General features: G+C 50.2%; 1 protein-coding gene across 3 annotated transcripts; it reads left to right on the forward strand.

Moving 5' to 3' along the window:
* The first annotated feature begins 3090 nt into the window (after positions 1-3090).
* On the forward strand, positions 3091-13706 carry NEU2 (neuraminidase 2). Of its 3 annotated transcripts, none has more exons than XM_060193804.1 (3): positions 3091-3203; positions 9873-10109; positions 11094-13705. In XM_060193804.1, exons 2-3 carry the CDS (start codon positions 9909-9911, stop codon positions 12063-12065), a joined length of 1173 nt encoding a protein of 390 aa, XP_060049787.1. In that variant the 5' UTR covers positions 3091-3203; positions 9873-9908; the 3' UTR covers positions 12066-13705. The 3 variants fall into 3 exon arrangements, with proteins under 3 accessions (XP_060049787.1, XP_060049786.1, XP_007520450.1); XM_060193803.1 differs by having other exon boundaries at positions 3097-3203; positions 9853-10109; positions 11094-13706; XM_007520388.2 differs by having other exon boundaries at positions 3097-3203; positions 9905-10109; positions 11094-13706.
* Positions 13707-17220: the final 3514 nt, after the last annotated feature.

Here is a 17220-nt window from a genome sequence, read left to right on the forward strand (position 1 = left end):
AGTTTGGAGCAGGATTATAGTTTAGAGGTAAAAACACGAGTGGTGAAGATAGCACAATGATCATGCAAGAAGACTGTCATGCCTCAGGCTCCAAAGTCCCAAATTCAATCCCTGACACCACCATAAACCAGAGTTGAGCAGTGCTCTGGAAAAACAAAAAAAAAAAGGTTGGGAGAGACAGCATAATAGTTCTGCAAATGACTTTCCTGCTTGAGGCTCTGAGTTCCCAGGTTCAATCCCCTGCACCACCATAAACCACAGCTGAGCAGTGCTTTGGTCAAAACAAACAAACAAACAAACAAAACAAGAAGCAAACAGACTATGACAACAGACTAATAGTTACATGCAAGAAAATGGAGTACAGGCTGGTTTGCACATGGGACACTAACTTTCTTTTGAGTATTTTTTTTCTTTATTGGGGATTAATGGTTCAACAGTAAAATATAGTTGTTTGTACTTGTATAATATTTCTGAGTTTTCCACATAGCAATTCAACTCCCTCTAGGTCCTCCTCTGCCATCATGGCGTAGGACCTGGACCCTCCCCCACACCCTAGTCTTTTACTTTGGTGCAATACACAAAGCCCAGTTCAAGTTCTGCTTTATATTTTCTTATTTTTCAACTTATTATTATTAGTGACTTAGTGGTCGGGGACTCTAACATCCAAGGCTTGTACAGGCTTATAAAATGCCATGCCTGTTCCAGAATGATTCCATCAGACTTGCACAGAATGTGGCCTTTTCTAAGAAGCCACTTCTACTTAGGAATATGCCTTTGGGGTCCCTCCCAGTCCGTGCACAGCTTGCTAGCTCATTTCTTTTTAGGGTTGAGAAAATTGAAGTTTCTAAAAGTCAATTCAAAGAAGAACTCAAGTAGAAACCATAGAAAAATATATGAATCATACTCAAGCACTCTTAGCTAGCTACCACTTTAGATTCAGCGATTTGGAAGTGAGAGATGAGAAAAATCACCCAGCAGGCAGAGAGGTGGAAAAGACAAGAAAAAAAAAAAACCCGAGCCCCAAGACATCTGGCCATGTGAAGAAAATGCAATATACGTTGAAGAGGCTGCTCTGGAGGAGAGGAGAGCAGAGTGGGTGGCAGATGACTTCCAGAGAAATCAGGACATTTTCAGAACTGAAGGAAGACAGGAGCTCTGCATTGGAAAGCCCCTCTGAGAGCCAGGCAAGGAGGATGGGGATGGATCTGTGCCAGGCTTCCCCACACTGAAGCCACGCTCACCTGCCACGAAGAGGGTGTGTGGGGTGTTGGGGAAATCCCAGGTCAGATGCTGACCCCTGAGACCTGGCAAGAGCAACAGATCAGCACCGGGAACCAGGGACCCAGAATCCACTGCTTGGGGGGAGGGCAGAATCTTGGGGTCCAGCTGGGCCTGAGGGCTCCAGGAAGACAGTCAGCACTCGCTAAGTGACCCAGGCCCTGGGAATGAGGTGTCTGTGCCTCTGCGTCTACGGGATCCAGGCAGAACTGAAAGGGGAGATGCCAATAACAAACAATTGGCGGAGGCTCCTCTAGTCACCCCCTTCTATCCCAGGGCGGGTGGGCTGGAGCCGGTAGGCTACTGAGCTCTCACATGCGGAGCCTCTAAACAGGTGGAGGCAGACCCAGGAGGCAAGGGCTGGTGGCCAGGGAGGTGGTACAACAGGTGGAGCACAGGGCTTTCAGACATGAGGTCCTGGGTTCAATCTCTAGCACTGCATATGCCAGAGAGACACTGGTGCATGCTCTCTCTCTATCTCTCATAAATACATAAGGCTTGTAGATATGAGGTCCTGGGTTCAATTCTTAGAATTGTGTATGTCAGAGAGATGCTCTGGTTCTCTCTCTCATAAACAAATAAATAAATAAGACTTATAGGTATGAGGCTGAGTTGGATCCCCAGCACTACACACGCCAGTGCTTTTCTGTCTCACTTAATACAGAAGTCACCCTTAAGCAGGCAGGAAAGGACTCATCTAGGAATTAGGAGCCAGTGAGTCCCTCCAAGTGCCACATGCTGGGCTAAGTGTGTACCCAGAGCCTCACAAGCTCTCCAGGTCACATTTTCCAGAAAGAGAGAGAGAGAGAGAGAGAGAGAGAGAGAGAGAGAGAGAGGAAGAAAGAACACCACCATCAGCCAGAACTGTAGCTTCTTCCCCCCCCCCCCCCCATCCAGTGCCACAGCAACTCCTATGTGTTTCCAGGGCTCAAGCCTGGGCTTCACATATGGCAAGACAGGTGCCCTGCCCAGATGTCTCTCCAAGCCATGATTTATGTTATTTCTGGGCTCTGGGGATAGTACCCAGGCCATCCACAAGCATGCACTTACTGCTGAGCTGCATGCCCAGCTTCCATTGATCTCTCTCTCTCTCTCTCTCTCTCTCTCTCTGTTTTTTATGACTTACCTTAAGGGGACAGGCACACTGGGTTGAGCACACATGTTACCATGTTCAAGGACCAAGGTTCCCCACCTGCAGGGGGAAGATTAATAAGCAGTGAAGCTGTTCTGCAGGTGTCTCTGTCTCTATCTCCACATTCCCTCTGCATTTCTCTGTTTCCATCAAAAATAAATTAAAAAATATATTTTAAATATCTTTTATTTCACATGTGATAGAACATTTTCCACCAGAGAGAGAGAGAAAGAGAGAGAGAGAGAGAGAGAGAGAGAGAGAGAGAGAGGAAGATGCCAGAGCAACACTTGGGTACACCTGGCGCTAGGGGTTGAATTGGGAGCCTCAGCCATGTAAGCTCTTTGATCTGCCGCTGTCCTGTCTCCCTGGTCCCATTGTGATCTCTTTGCTCTTGATTTTCAGAGAAGGAAACTGAGGTCTTGAATGGTGCCCTGCTCCCCCTACCAACACAGCCCCCAGCTGGCAGCATTCACTGAGAGGCGAGCCCTGCTGCCTTGGCCCGTCTCCCTGTGATTCAGCGTGACTAGGTGAGAACTGACTGAGCTTCCTCCCAGCTAATGAGGGAGCAGTCGCGTCAGTAAGTGGGCCAGGGCTGCGTCCCCAAGCCCGTCGGTGGGAGAGTGGGCAGCAGAAGTAGGCCCTTCCTCGGGTGTATATGGGCATGGGCCACATGACCGGGCCTGCAAGTTGAGGAGGAGGCTGGCAGGGCAGGAGCTGCTGGGTTCTTCTCTCTTCTGCTCACACTTGACTTCCTGCCTGTGCCCCAGACTCAACCTGGAGCATTCTCCTAGAGGTAGGTCTTCCTTGGATGGTACCCCTTTTATTCCTCTGTTGACAGGGCTTCTTCTGAGGCTGGGAGATAGTTCAGCAGGTGGAGTGCACACCTTGCTGTGTGGGGCTGTGGGTTTGATTCCTGGCACCACTGGAGAATACCATGGACAGCACCGGGGGGGGGGCTCCATGGGTGGTGGGAGGGCGTCCCAAGGGAATGTCGAGTGATTAAAGTGTGGACACACTGCTCAGGAAAAGCCCTCGAGATAGTGCTGACCTGTCACTGGTCTAGATGTGTTCACCCAACTCTTTCCCTGCCAGGTGGGGAGAGGAAATCCAGGAAACATCCCCCTTCTTCTCCTTCTTCTCCTCCTCCTCCTCCTTCTTCCTATTCCTCTGTCTCCTTCTTTAGACAGATTGCCTTTCTTTCTTTCCTTCTTTCTCTCTTCTCCTCTTTCTCCTCTTCCTCCTCCCCTTCTCCCTCCTCTTCCTCCCTTATCTTCTCTTCCTCCTCCTCCTCAGACATACACAGAGGAGAAATGTCGTGTTGTCTTGGTAGATGGTGTGGGATCCGAAAGACTGACTCAGAGAGACATGCCCTGTGTCTGAGAGGTCCGAGGGTGCCTCTGCTGAACGTGTACCCCCCAGGGGAGGGGGAAAAATGACAGAGCAACCCCTGAAGGGCCAGAACATGTTTATAGAAAGTTTTACAGCACACCAAGATTACAAAGGACTTGATTCAGCAGGAAGCAGAGTAAACATTGGGGTATGTGTAAAAACGGCTCTGGGAGGCAGGCAGCAGGAACTGGCTAGAACGCCAGTCTCAGTAAGTTCCTGAGTCTCCCCATCCATATCTGGAGTCACCCTGTCCGGGGACCTTTGTATCCCAAATGCCTTTGCACAGCAACCCTTTTTTGTTTGAGAGATCTGCAGATAACTTTACTGGTGCAGAGTCCACCCGAGGCTGGGTTAGGTAAGAAGTGTACAGCAATCACCAGATATCTAGTTGGAATGTGCTGCTACAGAAAAGACAGGCAGGGAGAGACGTCAGGACACTGCTCAGCTCTGGCTGATGGTGCGACTGGGGACTGGACCTGGGACCTTGGAGCCCTGAGTATGAAAGTCTTTCTGCAGAATCATTGTGCTGTCTCCCCAGCCCAGGGGGAGGGTTCTTGCCCAAAGATGCTCAGTTTGTGAGGAGAGGTCTGAGGCCCAGAATCAGAATGCTGCCTCCTCCTTTGGGTCCTTCCCTAAAGCTGATGTCAGTACTTGGGGTTAGAGCTACAGAGACAGAGGCTGAAGCACCCCAGAACCACGGCGGGGGTGGGGTGGGGTGGTGGTGGTGGTGGACTGTAGGTGAAGCACTCCAGTGGCATGGTAGTCCCCAGAGTTCCTGCAGGGGGCAGCAGTGAGCAGGGCTGGAAGCGTCTTTATTTTTTAAAAGATTTTATTTATTTATGAATGAGCAACATAGGAGCCAGACATCACTCTGGTACATGTGCTGCCGTGGAATGAACTCAGGACCTCATGCTTGAGAGCCTGATGCTTTATCCATTGCACCACCTTTTGTCTTTAGCCCCAGCTCTGCCACTGCAGGGGACAGATGGGACAGGGCCCTGAGGCAGCTCAATGGTTAGAACACATCTTCCCATGTTCAAGACCCTGGGTTTGAGCCCTGGCAACCCATAGAGCACCAGGAACAGTACCAGGGAAGCTCCACAGATATGGTGGAGTGTTGCTGTTGCCTCTCCCTTTCTCTCTCTCAAAAAACAGAATAAAAATTGGGCCAGGGAGGCTGCTCAGTGAAATCATGTATGGATGATCCTGGCACCAAACAAAAAAGAATAGTAATAGTAACAACAGCAGCTGTAATAATAATAATAATATCTATTTATTGATGTAAAGTGAAGATGTAACAAATAAATCTTTGCAAGTTGTACTGTAAGAAATAGAATTTGTAAGTAAATTCTACAAGAAATTATTTTTAATGTTTGTTTTCCTTTTTTAATGAGAGAGAGAGAGAGGGAGAGAGAGAGAGAGAGAGAGAACATACCATTCTGGTACCTACTGTGCTGGGGATTGAACTGGAAACCTCAGATCTGCAAGTCCTGTGTTCTACCAGCTGAGCTATTTCCCTGCTTTGAATTTAAAAGAAATTGTAGAGCCTTTAGATAGTCCAGCACTTTAGAAGAATCATTTAAGGGTCTGTTATTATTATTATTATTATTATTTTGTTTAATGTGGGGAGGATATTTTTTCCTGATGTGGCACTGGAGAATGAACCCAGGGGTTTCAGACATTCACGACACCACTGAGGAAGCTACCAGGTCTGACCTTTTATTTTATCTTCTTGAGCAACAGAGAGACAGAGAGGAGAGACCCCACAGCCCACTCCACTGTCCAGGGGGTTCCCAGGTGGTGCTGGGGCTCTAAGCCAAGGCTGCACACACTGTGAGGCGCATACCTCACTGAACTCTCTCCCGCCCTGGGGCGGCCCTTATCAGCATAGAGAAGGGCCCAGAGCTGACACTCAGCTGTCCTTCCTCTCTCCCTCCCTCCTGTTCCCATCTAGTTATTGTCCTTAATCCCCAGGGACTGGTTCCCCAGGAGGTCAACAACCCTTAGGGTCCAGGCTTTGAGGTGCCCGTAGCCTTCCAGCCCCACCAGCACCTGCCACTTGGAGTCTGTCCTGGAGTGGTGCAGGGTCCCCACAGGCAGGGTGTCTAGGATGACACAGTGACATGGTGCTCAGACAGATCCCCCCCCATGGTGGGACTCTGCCCTGCCTACCAGGACATGAACCCCCTGGACCGCAGGGCTTGCCAGGGAGGATGGGCAGGCCTGTCTCTGCTCGCAGGGCATGCTAGTCCCAAGGAAGGATCTGGAACAGTGTCGTGAATCTGGGACTCAGGCACTTGGGTGGGGAGACAGCATAAGGTGGATGCAAAGAGGCTTTCATGCCTGAAGCTCTGAGGTCCCAGGTTTGATGGATCCCCAGAAGCACCAGAAGTTAGAGCTGAGCAGTGCTCTGATGGGGGGCAGGGGGGCAGGCTCAGGCACTTAAAGCAACTCTTGTATCAGTATCGTTCCTAGTATCATTGGTATCGTCACAGTTTACAAGGTGTAGGGGTAGGGTGTGCAGTCTCATCCCCTCACATGAGCGTGTGCTCACTCACAGCACAGCTGCCCAGGTTCCTGCACACACACACACCCCCAACCAGGGTCATCGTGGGGGCTTGGTGCCTGCATAAATCCACTTTTTTCAGCTGTCATAGCTCCTCTTCCTCCTCCTCTTCTTTCTCTTTCTTCTTTTTGATAGTGGGTTAAACACAGACAGATAGAGGGGGGATGAGATACACACACACACAGAGGAGAGACACCTGCAGTCCTGTTCCACCGCTCATAAAGCTTCCCCCTGCAGGTGGGGATTGGGGTCTTGAACCCAGGTCCTTGTGTATGATGTGTGCGCTCTGTCAAGTTCAACACCCCCTGGTTCCTTATTATTTTTAAATTTTAAATTCTGTGCCTTGCTGAGTGCCCCGGGGAATTGAGCACAGGTGTCCACACTTGTACCTGGATGCTCAGGGCAGTTCATCACGATAGTTGCGAACAACTGAGAAGAACTGGGGCAGTGGCTCGGTGGTAGGGCACAGGACCTACAGGTGTGAGTGCTCGGGTCTCCAAAAAGGAAATAAGGACCAGAGAGGAAGCTTGCAGAGTAGGGCACTGGCCCAGCCATGCTCTGGGTCCAGGTGTCAACCCTGGCACCACATGGCAGTACCCCAACACCCAAAGAAGCTCTGGTGCTATAGTCTCTCTCTCTCTCTCTGCCTTCCTGAGTGCAAAGCAGTCCAGGACCTATGGAATCATGTGAGCCAACTCTCCCTCCCTCCACCCATGTTCTGCAAAAAAAAAAAAAAAAAGTAAGTCTTAAAGTAAAACTGTCAAATTGCCAGTGATCCAAGTATCCAGCAGTGGATGAAGGGACAAGTAAAGGAATGGTGGTACTTGTAGAAGGTCAGGGTGGTAAGAGCTCATGTCTGCTAGACTCCCTCAACAGGGAAGTCAATCCACAGGGACTCAGGTGGTGGTCACTGTTGGGGGTAACGAAATCACTGTGGAATCAGATGGTGGTGATAAGTGTATAAGCTTGTGAATTGAGTAGAAACCACCAAGCCATACACTTTATCTTTTCTTTATTTTTGTAGATATGGGGTTTTGTCTTTAAAAAAAAATTTAATAGAGAGAGAGAGAGAGACCCATAGACCTGCTTTACTGCTTGTGGTGGGGACTGGGAGTGGGTCCTTGTGCATGGCAACACGTGCGCTCTACTAGCTATCCCAATGCCTGGTCCCCATTTCTTTTCTCATCAGAGGAGGTCTCGAAACTTTATATCAGGCTCAACCTGACGCTGTTGACTGGCTACGAAAGAAGGGCAAACGCTAGAAGAAGAAGAGCAGCTCTCAGTTCTGACTATTGGTGGCACCTGTGATCGAACCTGCAACCTCTTGCATGTAGGTTCCGTGCACTATCTCCCAGGTCCAGAACTGTACTCTGGATTTTAGAGAGTGTAGATCTTCTATTCCAACTTAACTCTTGATTGCTCTGCTTCTGGAGTCGGACCAGCTAGGACTCCAATCATGCAGGCTCGCTGTGGACACCTCCCCTGGGTCCCCTGCCCCTTTCTTCTTCTGAGCTACCAGCCATGGAGCCTGCTGCCCCCTCCCCTTTAGCCAGACCTCTCTCACTCACGTGTGCAGTCTCCTCTCTCCATCTCTGTCTCTCAGCCCCTACTGGTGTCCTCTGACCCTTGCTGAGACGTCTGTGTCCTGGTCCCCTCAGGACTGGGAACAGCTCCCTCCCTAACCCCCTCCTTTCTGCATAAAGAACACTGGTGGTGGCAATCAGCCCAGAAAGTTCTGCTCCAAGGTTGTGTCCAACACAAACATTGTGATCTGAAGTAGAGCAATGCTGGAAATGTCAGGGCCATGCTTGCCCGAGCTCACTCTGGGGAGCTAAGGGCAGCTGCAATCCACTTTAGACTTGGTGCCATCACACAGCACCTGGCCTCCCGCCCGGGGGCATGTTTATTCAGTGTCATTTTCGATTCTCCCCATCTCCCCTTCCCAGCAGAGCTTCCTGGTAGCCACGGCCTCTCTGTCCACCAACCCCTGCCTTCCTGGATCGGTTTCAGGTCTAGATTTTCATCACTGAGTCTTCAAATTCTGCTTTTGTTTAAGGAATCACAGTTTTTTACTTTGTGCTGTGGAGTTGTTGTTATGTTAGCCTTGTAACAGTATCCATTACCAGCTACCAAATGCTGATGGCATTTATTTCTTAAGAATGTTCTTTGAAACAGGTAGGGCCTGGGTATGGTGTGGGGGGCAAGATATGGAGGGGCTTGGCGGTGCCACATCTGGCTGAGTGCACACACTACAGTGCACAGGGGCTTAAATTCAAGCTTCTGCTCCCCACCTGCAGGGAAGGTGCTTCACAAGTGGAGAAACAGGGCTGCAGGTCTGTCTCTCTCCCTCCCTCTCCCTCCTCTCCTTTCCTTTTCAATTTTTCTCTGTCTCTATCCAAAATAAATAAAATATATGTTCTTTAATTTGAACAGTCTTAAAAAGAAGGCAAGAAATGGGGTTACAGAGGGAAGGCCAGTCCTCTGGGCTTCGGCCACTTTCCACTCCTCCCCAGAGGTTGTGGGGGGGGGAATCCCCAGGAAACAGAAGCCAGGTGTCCTAGGGAAGGAGACTTTTTCATTTCTAATTTATCATCAACTGTTTTAATATAAAGTTTGCACTTGTTATATATTATTAACTGTATTAAATATTATAGTTCTCCTTCTAGTGGGGAGGGCTTTCGGGGGGTAGGGGGAGGGGACATTCTGCAGGTAGCACTCCCTGAAGCTGGGGGCTCCATGTCCCCTGAAGGGGACCCAGGAGGCCTGCAGGTGGACCACTGTCTCCCATGGTCACTGAGATAAGCACATCAAAAAGGTCCTTGGGCCCATTTTTGACCAAATCCCCATCTCTCCCTCTTCCCTTTCAATTTTTCTCTGTCTCTAGCCAAATAAATAAATGAATAAAATTCCAGTGAAAGAAAAAGAAAGAGGAGAGAGAGAGAGAGATAAAGAAAGGAAGGTAGATGTAGCGCAGCGGGTTAAGCGCAGGTGGCGCAAAGCGCAAGGACCGGCGTAAGGATCCCGGTTCGAACCCCGGCTCCCCACCTGCAGGGGAGTCGCTTCACAGACGGTGAAGCAGGTCTGCAGGTGTCTGCCTTTCTCTCCTCCTCTCTGTCTTCCCCTCCTCTCTCCATTTCTCTCTGTCCTATCCAACAACGACGACAACCACAATAATAACTATAACAATAAAAAAAAAAAAGAAAAGAAAAAAGAAAGGAAGGTAGGAAGGAATGGAGGAAGGCGAGTGGCAGGCGGGCGGGCGGGCGGGCGGGCGGGCGGGCAGGCAGGCTGTATAAGTAAGAACAGAGAGAATGAACAAGTGTGGGGAGGCCCAAGGCTGGCCTGGTTCATTCCTCTCTGGCCTATTAAGGAAGAAAAGCAGAATGTTCGTACTGAGGCGTGGGGATGTGTGTGGGTGGGGGGGACCTGACTTGGGAGGAGGACCCCGCCCCGGCTATGCACCACCTGCTTCTGTCGCCTGCTCCAGCCCTTGGTCCGCACCCCCAGAGGCCAGGCCCGCTGCCCCCCTTCCTGCCCAGGCCCATGGCGGTGTGTGAGGCCCTGCAGCGGGAGCGGCTGTTCCAGGCGGGGGCGCACGTCTACCGCATCCCCGCGCTGCTGTACCTGCCTCGCCACCGCACCCTGCTGGCCTTCGCGGAGCAGCGCACCAGCAAGAAGGACGAGGACACCAAGCTGTTCGTGCTGCGCCGCGGGGACCTCGACCCCGCCGCACACCGTGTCCAGGTGAGATAAGGTCTGAAGGGGATGGGTGGAGATGGACACACGAGAGGGGTCGTGGAATTCCCTGGGGCGTCATGTTGTTAAATCTTAGCTCCCCCAGGGGGCAGACAGTGGCTCACCTGCTAATGTACTTGTCACCATGTGCAAGGACCGGGGTTCAAGCCCCTGGTCCCCACCTGCAGGGGAGAGGCTTCATAAGCGGTAGAACAGTGCTGCAGGTGTCTCTCTATCTCATTTCCTCACTATCTTCCCCAGCCCTCTTGATTTCTCTCTGTCTATCCAATAATAAATAAATTATTAAAAAAATAGTTCTGGGGGGCCGGAGGTAGCGCAGTGGGTTAAGTGCACATGGCACAAAGTGCAAGGACCGGTGTAAAGATCCCAGTTTGAGCCCCCGGCTCCCCACCTGAAGGGGGGTCGGGTCGCTTCACAAGTGGTGAAGCAGGTCTGCAGGTATCTATCTTTCTCTCCCCCCTCTGTCTTCCCTTCCTCTCTCAATTTCTCTCTGTCCTAGCCAACAAAAATGATAATAATAATAATAATGACAATGATAAACAAAAAGGACAACAAAAGGGAAAAAATAGCCTCTAGGAGCAGTGAATTAATTCATAGTGCAGGCACTGAGCCCCAGCAATAACCCTGGAGGCAAAAAAAAAGTTCCCCTTGGAGACAAGGAGAGATAGCTGGGGGGGAGGGTAGGGGTGGTGGTGCTGCTTTGCCACGTGCATAATCTGGGTTCGAATCCCCAGTCCCCTTGCCCAAGGCACTGGGGAAAGAAGCTTGCATGGTGTGGTGCTGTGGTGTCTCTTTGTGTCTGTCTCTCGTTTTATCTGAGAAAGTCAGACTGATGTGGCTGAGCCCTGGAGACAATGGCCCATCTGTGTAGTAATGTGAAGGCCTTGGGGCATCTGCTAAACCTGCTCACAGTGCCCCCTGCTGATGTGGTGTGTCCCCACCCCAATGACACGATTGTCCCCGCTCCTCTAGTGGCAGGCTTCCGAGGTGCTGACCACAGCCCAGCTGCCAGGCCACCGCTCCATGAACCCCTGTCCCCTGTATGATGAGGCTACCAACACCCTCTTCCTCTTCTTCATCGCCATCCCAGGACAGGTGTCTGAGCGCCATCAGCTGGACACCAGGAACAACGTGACTCGGCTGTGCCAGGTGACCAGCCGTGACCAGGGCCGGTCCTGGGGTCCCGCCCTCGACCTCACAAGCACCGCCCTCGGTGCTGCCCATGCCCAGTGGGCCACCTTTGCCGTGGGCCCTGGTCATGGCCTACAGCTGCCCGATAGCCATGGGAGCCTGGTGCTGCCCGCCTATGCCTACCGCCTGCAGGACACCCCCCTAAAACCAACACCCCGGGCCTTCTGCCTGCTCAGCCATGACCATGGCTCTACCTGGGCACGGGGACACTTCGTGGCCGGGCACACTCTTGAGTGTCAGGTGGCCAGCCTGGAGGGGGGCTTGCTCTACATCAATGCCCGCAGCCCCTGGGGTGCCCGCATCCAGGCCCAGAGCACCAATGGGGGGCTGGACTTTGGGGGGGTCCAGCAGGTGCCCAGGCTGCCAGAGCCCCTTCTTGGCTGCCAGGGGAGCGTGGTCAGTTTCCCTGGCTTGGGTGCGGGCACCCCGGGCTCCTGGCTACTGTACAGCCACCCCACTGACCCCCAGAAGAGGGCCAACTTGGGCGTGTACCTCAACAAACAGCCCCCTGACACCAAGGCCTGGTTGGAACCCAGACTACTGGCCACAGGCAGCTGCGCCTACTCAGACCTGCAGAGCCTGGGGCCTGGCCCCGATGGCTCACCCCAGTTTGGGTGTCTGTATGAGGCCAAGGACTATGAGGAGATCGTCTTCATCCTGTTCACCCTCAGGCAGGCCTTCCCACCGGAAAGTTCACCTCAGTTAGCCCTAAAGCCACCCCTTTTGATACCTCCTTTTGTTTCTGAGGGCTGACAGACAAGTGATCTCAGGTGCGAAAATCCAATGAACTCAATTTATAAGATGTGTAATCTCACCAAGGGAGGTGGCTTAGCAGGTAGAGCACAGGACTTTTTGCACAAGTCCCTGGGCTCAATCTCTTGCACATACCAAATAAATAAATGAATCACCTGAGAACGCAACAAGACTAGGATCATTCCAGGAATCCACCAAGCCACAGACAGAGAAGGTGATTAAGAGATAGAGACAGGGGGTCGGGCGGTGGTGCAGCGGGTTAAGCGCATGTGGTGCAAAGCACAGGGACTGGCTTAAGGATCCCGGTTCAAGCCCCTGGCTCCCCACCTGCAGGGGAGTCACTTCACAGGTGGTGAAGCAGGTCTACAGATGTCTGTCTTTCTCTCCCTCTCTCTGTCATCCCCATTTCTCTCCATTTCTCTCTGTCCTATCCAACAACGAACAAAATCAACAATGGCAATAATAATAACCACAACGAGGCTACAACAACAAGGGCAACAAAAAGGGGGTGGAAATGGCCTCCAGGAACAGTGGATTCATGGTGCAGGCACCGAGCCCAGCAATAACCCTGGAAGGAAAAAAAAAAAAGAGATAGAGAGAAGACACTACACATTGGCAAGTGGATCAGTCCCACAAGCAGACATAACCATCATCAGTATATATGTACCCAAATGGGGTCAGCCAAATACAAGACACCAGTACTAACTGACTTCAAAGGAGATACCAAAATCAACACACAAAAAAACAAATAAATGTCTCTGAAAGACAACTGAAGGATCTGAAGAGGTGGCATAAGGGTTCTACAAATGGCTCTCATGCCTGAGGCTCCAAGGTTCCAGGTTCCATCTTGGGCACCACCACATGCCAGAGCTGAGCAGTGCTCTGGAAAAACAAAAGATAAATAATATAGAAAGTCAGTCCCTCTGTGAGGCAGCTCACCTGGGAAGATGTCTGCTTTGCCCTTCTTGTGACCCAAATTCGAGCCCAGCCCCCACTGCACTGGGGGATGCTTTGGTGCTTTGGTGTTTTCCTCTCTCTTTCTCTTTCCATCTGAAAACACCAGCTCAGAGCAGTGAAACCCCACTATAAAAATAAAAACATCACAGTGGGAATTTGCCACCTGACCAAGTACATGGAACAGCCCTTCATGAAAAGTTGATGTTGTACTCAGTTGTGGGTTTGCTGATGACACTACTGAATCACTAGATCACATTCCTTTTTTTGAACTATGGAACTGAGTTTTTTTTCTGAGCTGAACTTGTTAATAGACTTTTTTGGGGGGTGGGGATAATTTTAGATTCACAGAAAACTTGCTGAGAGAGTACGATGTGTTCCTGTGTGCCCCACACACAGGCTGACCCTGTGTTCCCATCTTACATAACCCGTCCATTTGTCAAACAGAAGAGACTCCTGCTCACACAGAGCTGTTAACTGAGCTCTAGAAACTGTCTGGATCACACCTGTTTCCCCATGAATGCCCCCTTTTCTGTTCTAGGACCTAATCCAGGATACGTTCAGTGCAGCTGAATCATTACAGTCACTTCTGTACACACACACACACACACACACACACACACACACACACTGATACACAGCTCCAGCCTACACCCCCTCTGCCAACCCTCCCCCCTAAAATCACTTATTTACTGAATAAATAAACAAACAAAATCAAACTCTGTGTGCTTCAGGCAGGGGCTGCTGAGATAAAGGCTGTTCACTCAGCTTCTGACACTTAGAAGAGTGTCCACACCCTCCCCCCCAATCACTTACACCAGAGCCCCAGGTCCAGGCTGTGCCAGGCTGGGGTTGGGGGGCAAAGGGGGCTTCAGCCCAGTGCTGCTGCCCAGGACACTGGGGTGGCTGGCATGTGTGTGCATATGTGCACGTGTATGTATATTCATGTGAGGGTGTGTGCATGCATATGGATGCATGTACATGTGTGAGAATGTGTACACATGTTTGCACATATGTGTGTTTCACAGCTAGGGCCAGCCAGGAGGGAGGCAGGTAGAGCAGCCCTGATCAAAACTCCCCCTGGTGGTGGGGCCAGCAGGAGCAGCCCTGGCCCTCCTGGCTTGGGTCACCCATGGGGCTCTGGCCTTTGCAGAGATCTACCGCCCACCTCACCTCTTAGAAACCTGAGACCCTTTCTTGAGCTTCCCCCTCCAGAAAGACCTCTAGGACAACTCCCAGCTTGTTTCTTGGCCTGCTGGGAACTGTGATGTTGTCTCCTGGGGCCTGGGTGGTGGGTTGTTTTGCTCTGAGAAGCCACCGATGCAGGGCTGCCGGCTGAGGAGGGGGCATATGGGCTGGCTTATGTAACACTAGGGTCAGGGAGCAAGAGCTGGAAGCTAAACCCCTCTCTGGAGAGCCTGGAGGGACAGGCGGCCTTAAAGACTAGCTAGAACCTGTCCTACTTTTATGACAGAGAGAACAAGCAGTGAACTGTCAACTCAGGCTTATGGTAGTGCTGAGTATCAAACCAGACACGAAAGTCCTGTACTCTACTGCACAGAGCTATCTCCCTGGTGGAAATATGCCCACTCTGAGAGGTAAGACCACAGAAACTCTAGCCCCACAGAGATAGGAGCGAACTTGACATCTGTTGAATCCAGCCTATTTAATTGACCGGGGATGCCAGCAGTTTTCTTGGGGTCCAGTGTCACCCTCTGAACCCTAGGGTCCAGACCTCCATCCCTTCTTCCACTCAGAGCTGCTTCTGCTTCTCTCTGGACTTTCAGAAAGGTCCATGCTTCTAGGGCTGAGGCATAGAGTTCTACTTGGTCCATCTGCCCTTGTCCTCAGGGCACCATGCCACCGTCCCTCATGGACTCACCAGAGTGAGCAGGCAAGTCCCTCCTGGCCTGAGGACTTGCCAGTCCAAGATACCTTGGCCAGAGAGTGCCTGACAGGACAGCTTAGGGAAACAGGATCCCTGCATAGCCTGGAAAATTCCAGGAGCTCAAGGCTTGAAGGTTCCTCTTCTGCTGTGTGAAGACCCAAACTGTCATCACAGCTTAGCCGACCACGTGAAGAGGACAGGAAGGGACCTGGAGTGTAGGTGTGAGGTTCCTAACATGCTGCTCAGAGGAGCGAGGAAGCTGACTGCTTCTGGTACTGTGGTGTGTTGTCAGATTCCATTTCTGTACTGCTTCTGGGAAAGGCTTTCAAAGAAAGAGATGCTAAACATTTGGAATTATGAAAAATCAGGGAAAGAATTCACATCAAATCCTACCAACCTGACACATCTTTTCTTCTGCTCTTTAATCAGGGATTTCTTCTGTCCTCCCACCCCCAATTGAGATCAGGAGACGAAGCTCACACAGGATGGTGTGTTTCCCTCCGAGTTTGATGCTCCATCATGGGTGTTTCCTCCATCTTATATTTTTGCAAAAGATAATGCGTCAAAAAGACAAGTCACGAATTATTTCACTGTTCCTTTCATGTCTGAAATTGAAATGACTGCCATTTTTTCTATTGTAAATAGACTGAAATGAACTTTTGTTAGTGTACTTGGCCCTTGTTTGTCATTAGTTCTGTAAAATGAATCATCTAGGAGGAATTGTTTTCTTAGCCTTTGTGGGGATAAAAAAGATTGATTTAACTAGAGGTGGTTATCCTTAGTGAAGTAAATGCAGAGGTGAAAGCAACTACTGGATGTCACGTGGAATCTAGAGAATATAAACCACAAACTTACAAAAAAAAATAAAAGAAAAAAGAAAAACAAAGACTTTGTGAGAATTATAATGATTATGTTTGATGACAGCACTGAACTCTGGTGGTGGGTGTGGTATAGGCACTGTAATCTTACAATCTCATAAACCACAATCAAATCACTAATAAAAGTACAAAAATATGTATTTTTTATGTTTATTTATTTATTTATTTTGGGAGATACAGAGAGACCACAGCACAGAAGCTTCCTTCAATGCAGTGGGGGCCAGGCTCGAACCTGGGTCACACATGTGGCAGAGCAGCACGTTATCTGAGTGAGTTATTTTGCTGACCCTGGTTTATTTTTTATGTGAGAGAACAGAGCACCACAGAGCACTAGTGCTGGGGATTAAACCTGGGGTTTCATGCATGCAAGTCCTATGCTGTTCCTCTGAGCTAGGCCCCAGGACTCTGAAAAGAATTATTGAGCCAAAGATGAACATTTAAAACCCCTTGACATGTTTCTTTAAAAATGTTTTACTGGGAAGGGAATTAATGGTTTACAGTCACCAGTAAATAGAGTTGTTGGTACTTGTGTAAAATTTCTCAGTTTTTCACAAACACTCTCACCTCCAGCCTAGGTCCTTCTCTACCATTGCACACCAGAACCTGAAAAACACCCCCCACCCCAGAGTCCTTTACTTTGGTGCAATAAACCCTCATTGACATGTTTTGTTTGCCAGTATAAATTACAGCTCCCCATGATGGGTTAAAAATGTCCAAAAGGACTTTCTCCTTCTCCTTCTCCTTCTCCTTCTCCTTCTCCTTCTCCTTCTCCTTCTCCTTCTCCTTCTCCTTCTCCTTCTCCTTCTCCTTCTCCTTCTCCTTCTCCTTCTCCTTCTCCTTCTCCTTCTCCTTCTCCTTCTCCTTCTCCTTCTTTTTGCCTCCAGGGTTATTGTTGGGGCTCGGTGCCTGCACTACGAATCCACTGCTCCTGGAGGCCATTTTTTTCCCATTTTGTTGCCCTTGTTGTTGCCCTGGTTGTTGTCATTATTGTTTTTGTTGCTAATGATGTTGTTGTTGTTGGATAGGACATAGAGAAACCAAGAGAGGAGAGGAAGACAGAGGGAGGAGAGAAAGACAGACACCTGCAGACCTGCTTCATTGCTAGTGACACCCCCCTCCCAGCAGGTTGGGAGCCGGGCGCTCGAACTGGGATCCTTATTCGAGTCCTTGTGCTTTACGCCACGTGTGCTTAACCTGCTGCACTACCACCCGACCCCGGACTTTCTTCTTTTATATTTAAAAACCTGAGCTCCAAAGAAACACTGAGCAAGCTGTGCAGTTGTTCTTTCATTCCTAAGCCATGGTCCTTGCTTCCTCCCAGATACAGTCTAAAGGCTGGAGGTGGACACAGATTCCAAAAGCTCTAGAGTCATATGACAAGTTCAGGAATCCAAGGTTAGAGGGACCTGAGTGCTATCTGATCTAACTTTGTTCA

The sequence above is a fragment of the Erinaceus europaeus genome, chromosome 7 (genome assembly GCF_950295315.1).
Source record: "Erinaceus europaeus chromosome 7, mEriEur2.1, whole genome shotgun sequence".
NCBI classification, from domain to species: domain Eukaryota; kingdom Metazoa; phylum Chordata; class Mammalia; order Eulipotyphla; family Erinaceidae; genus Erinaceus; species Erinaceus europaeus.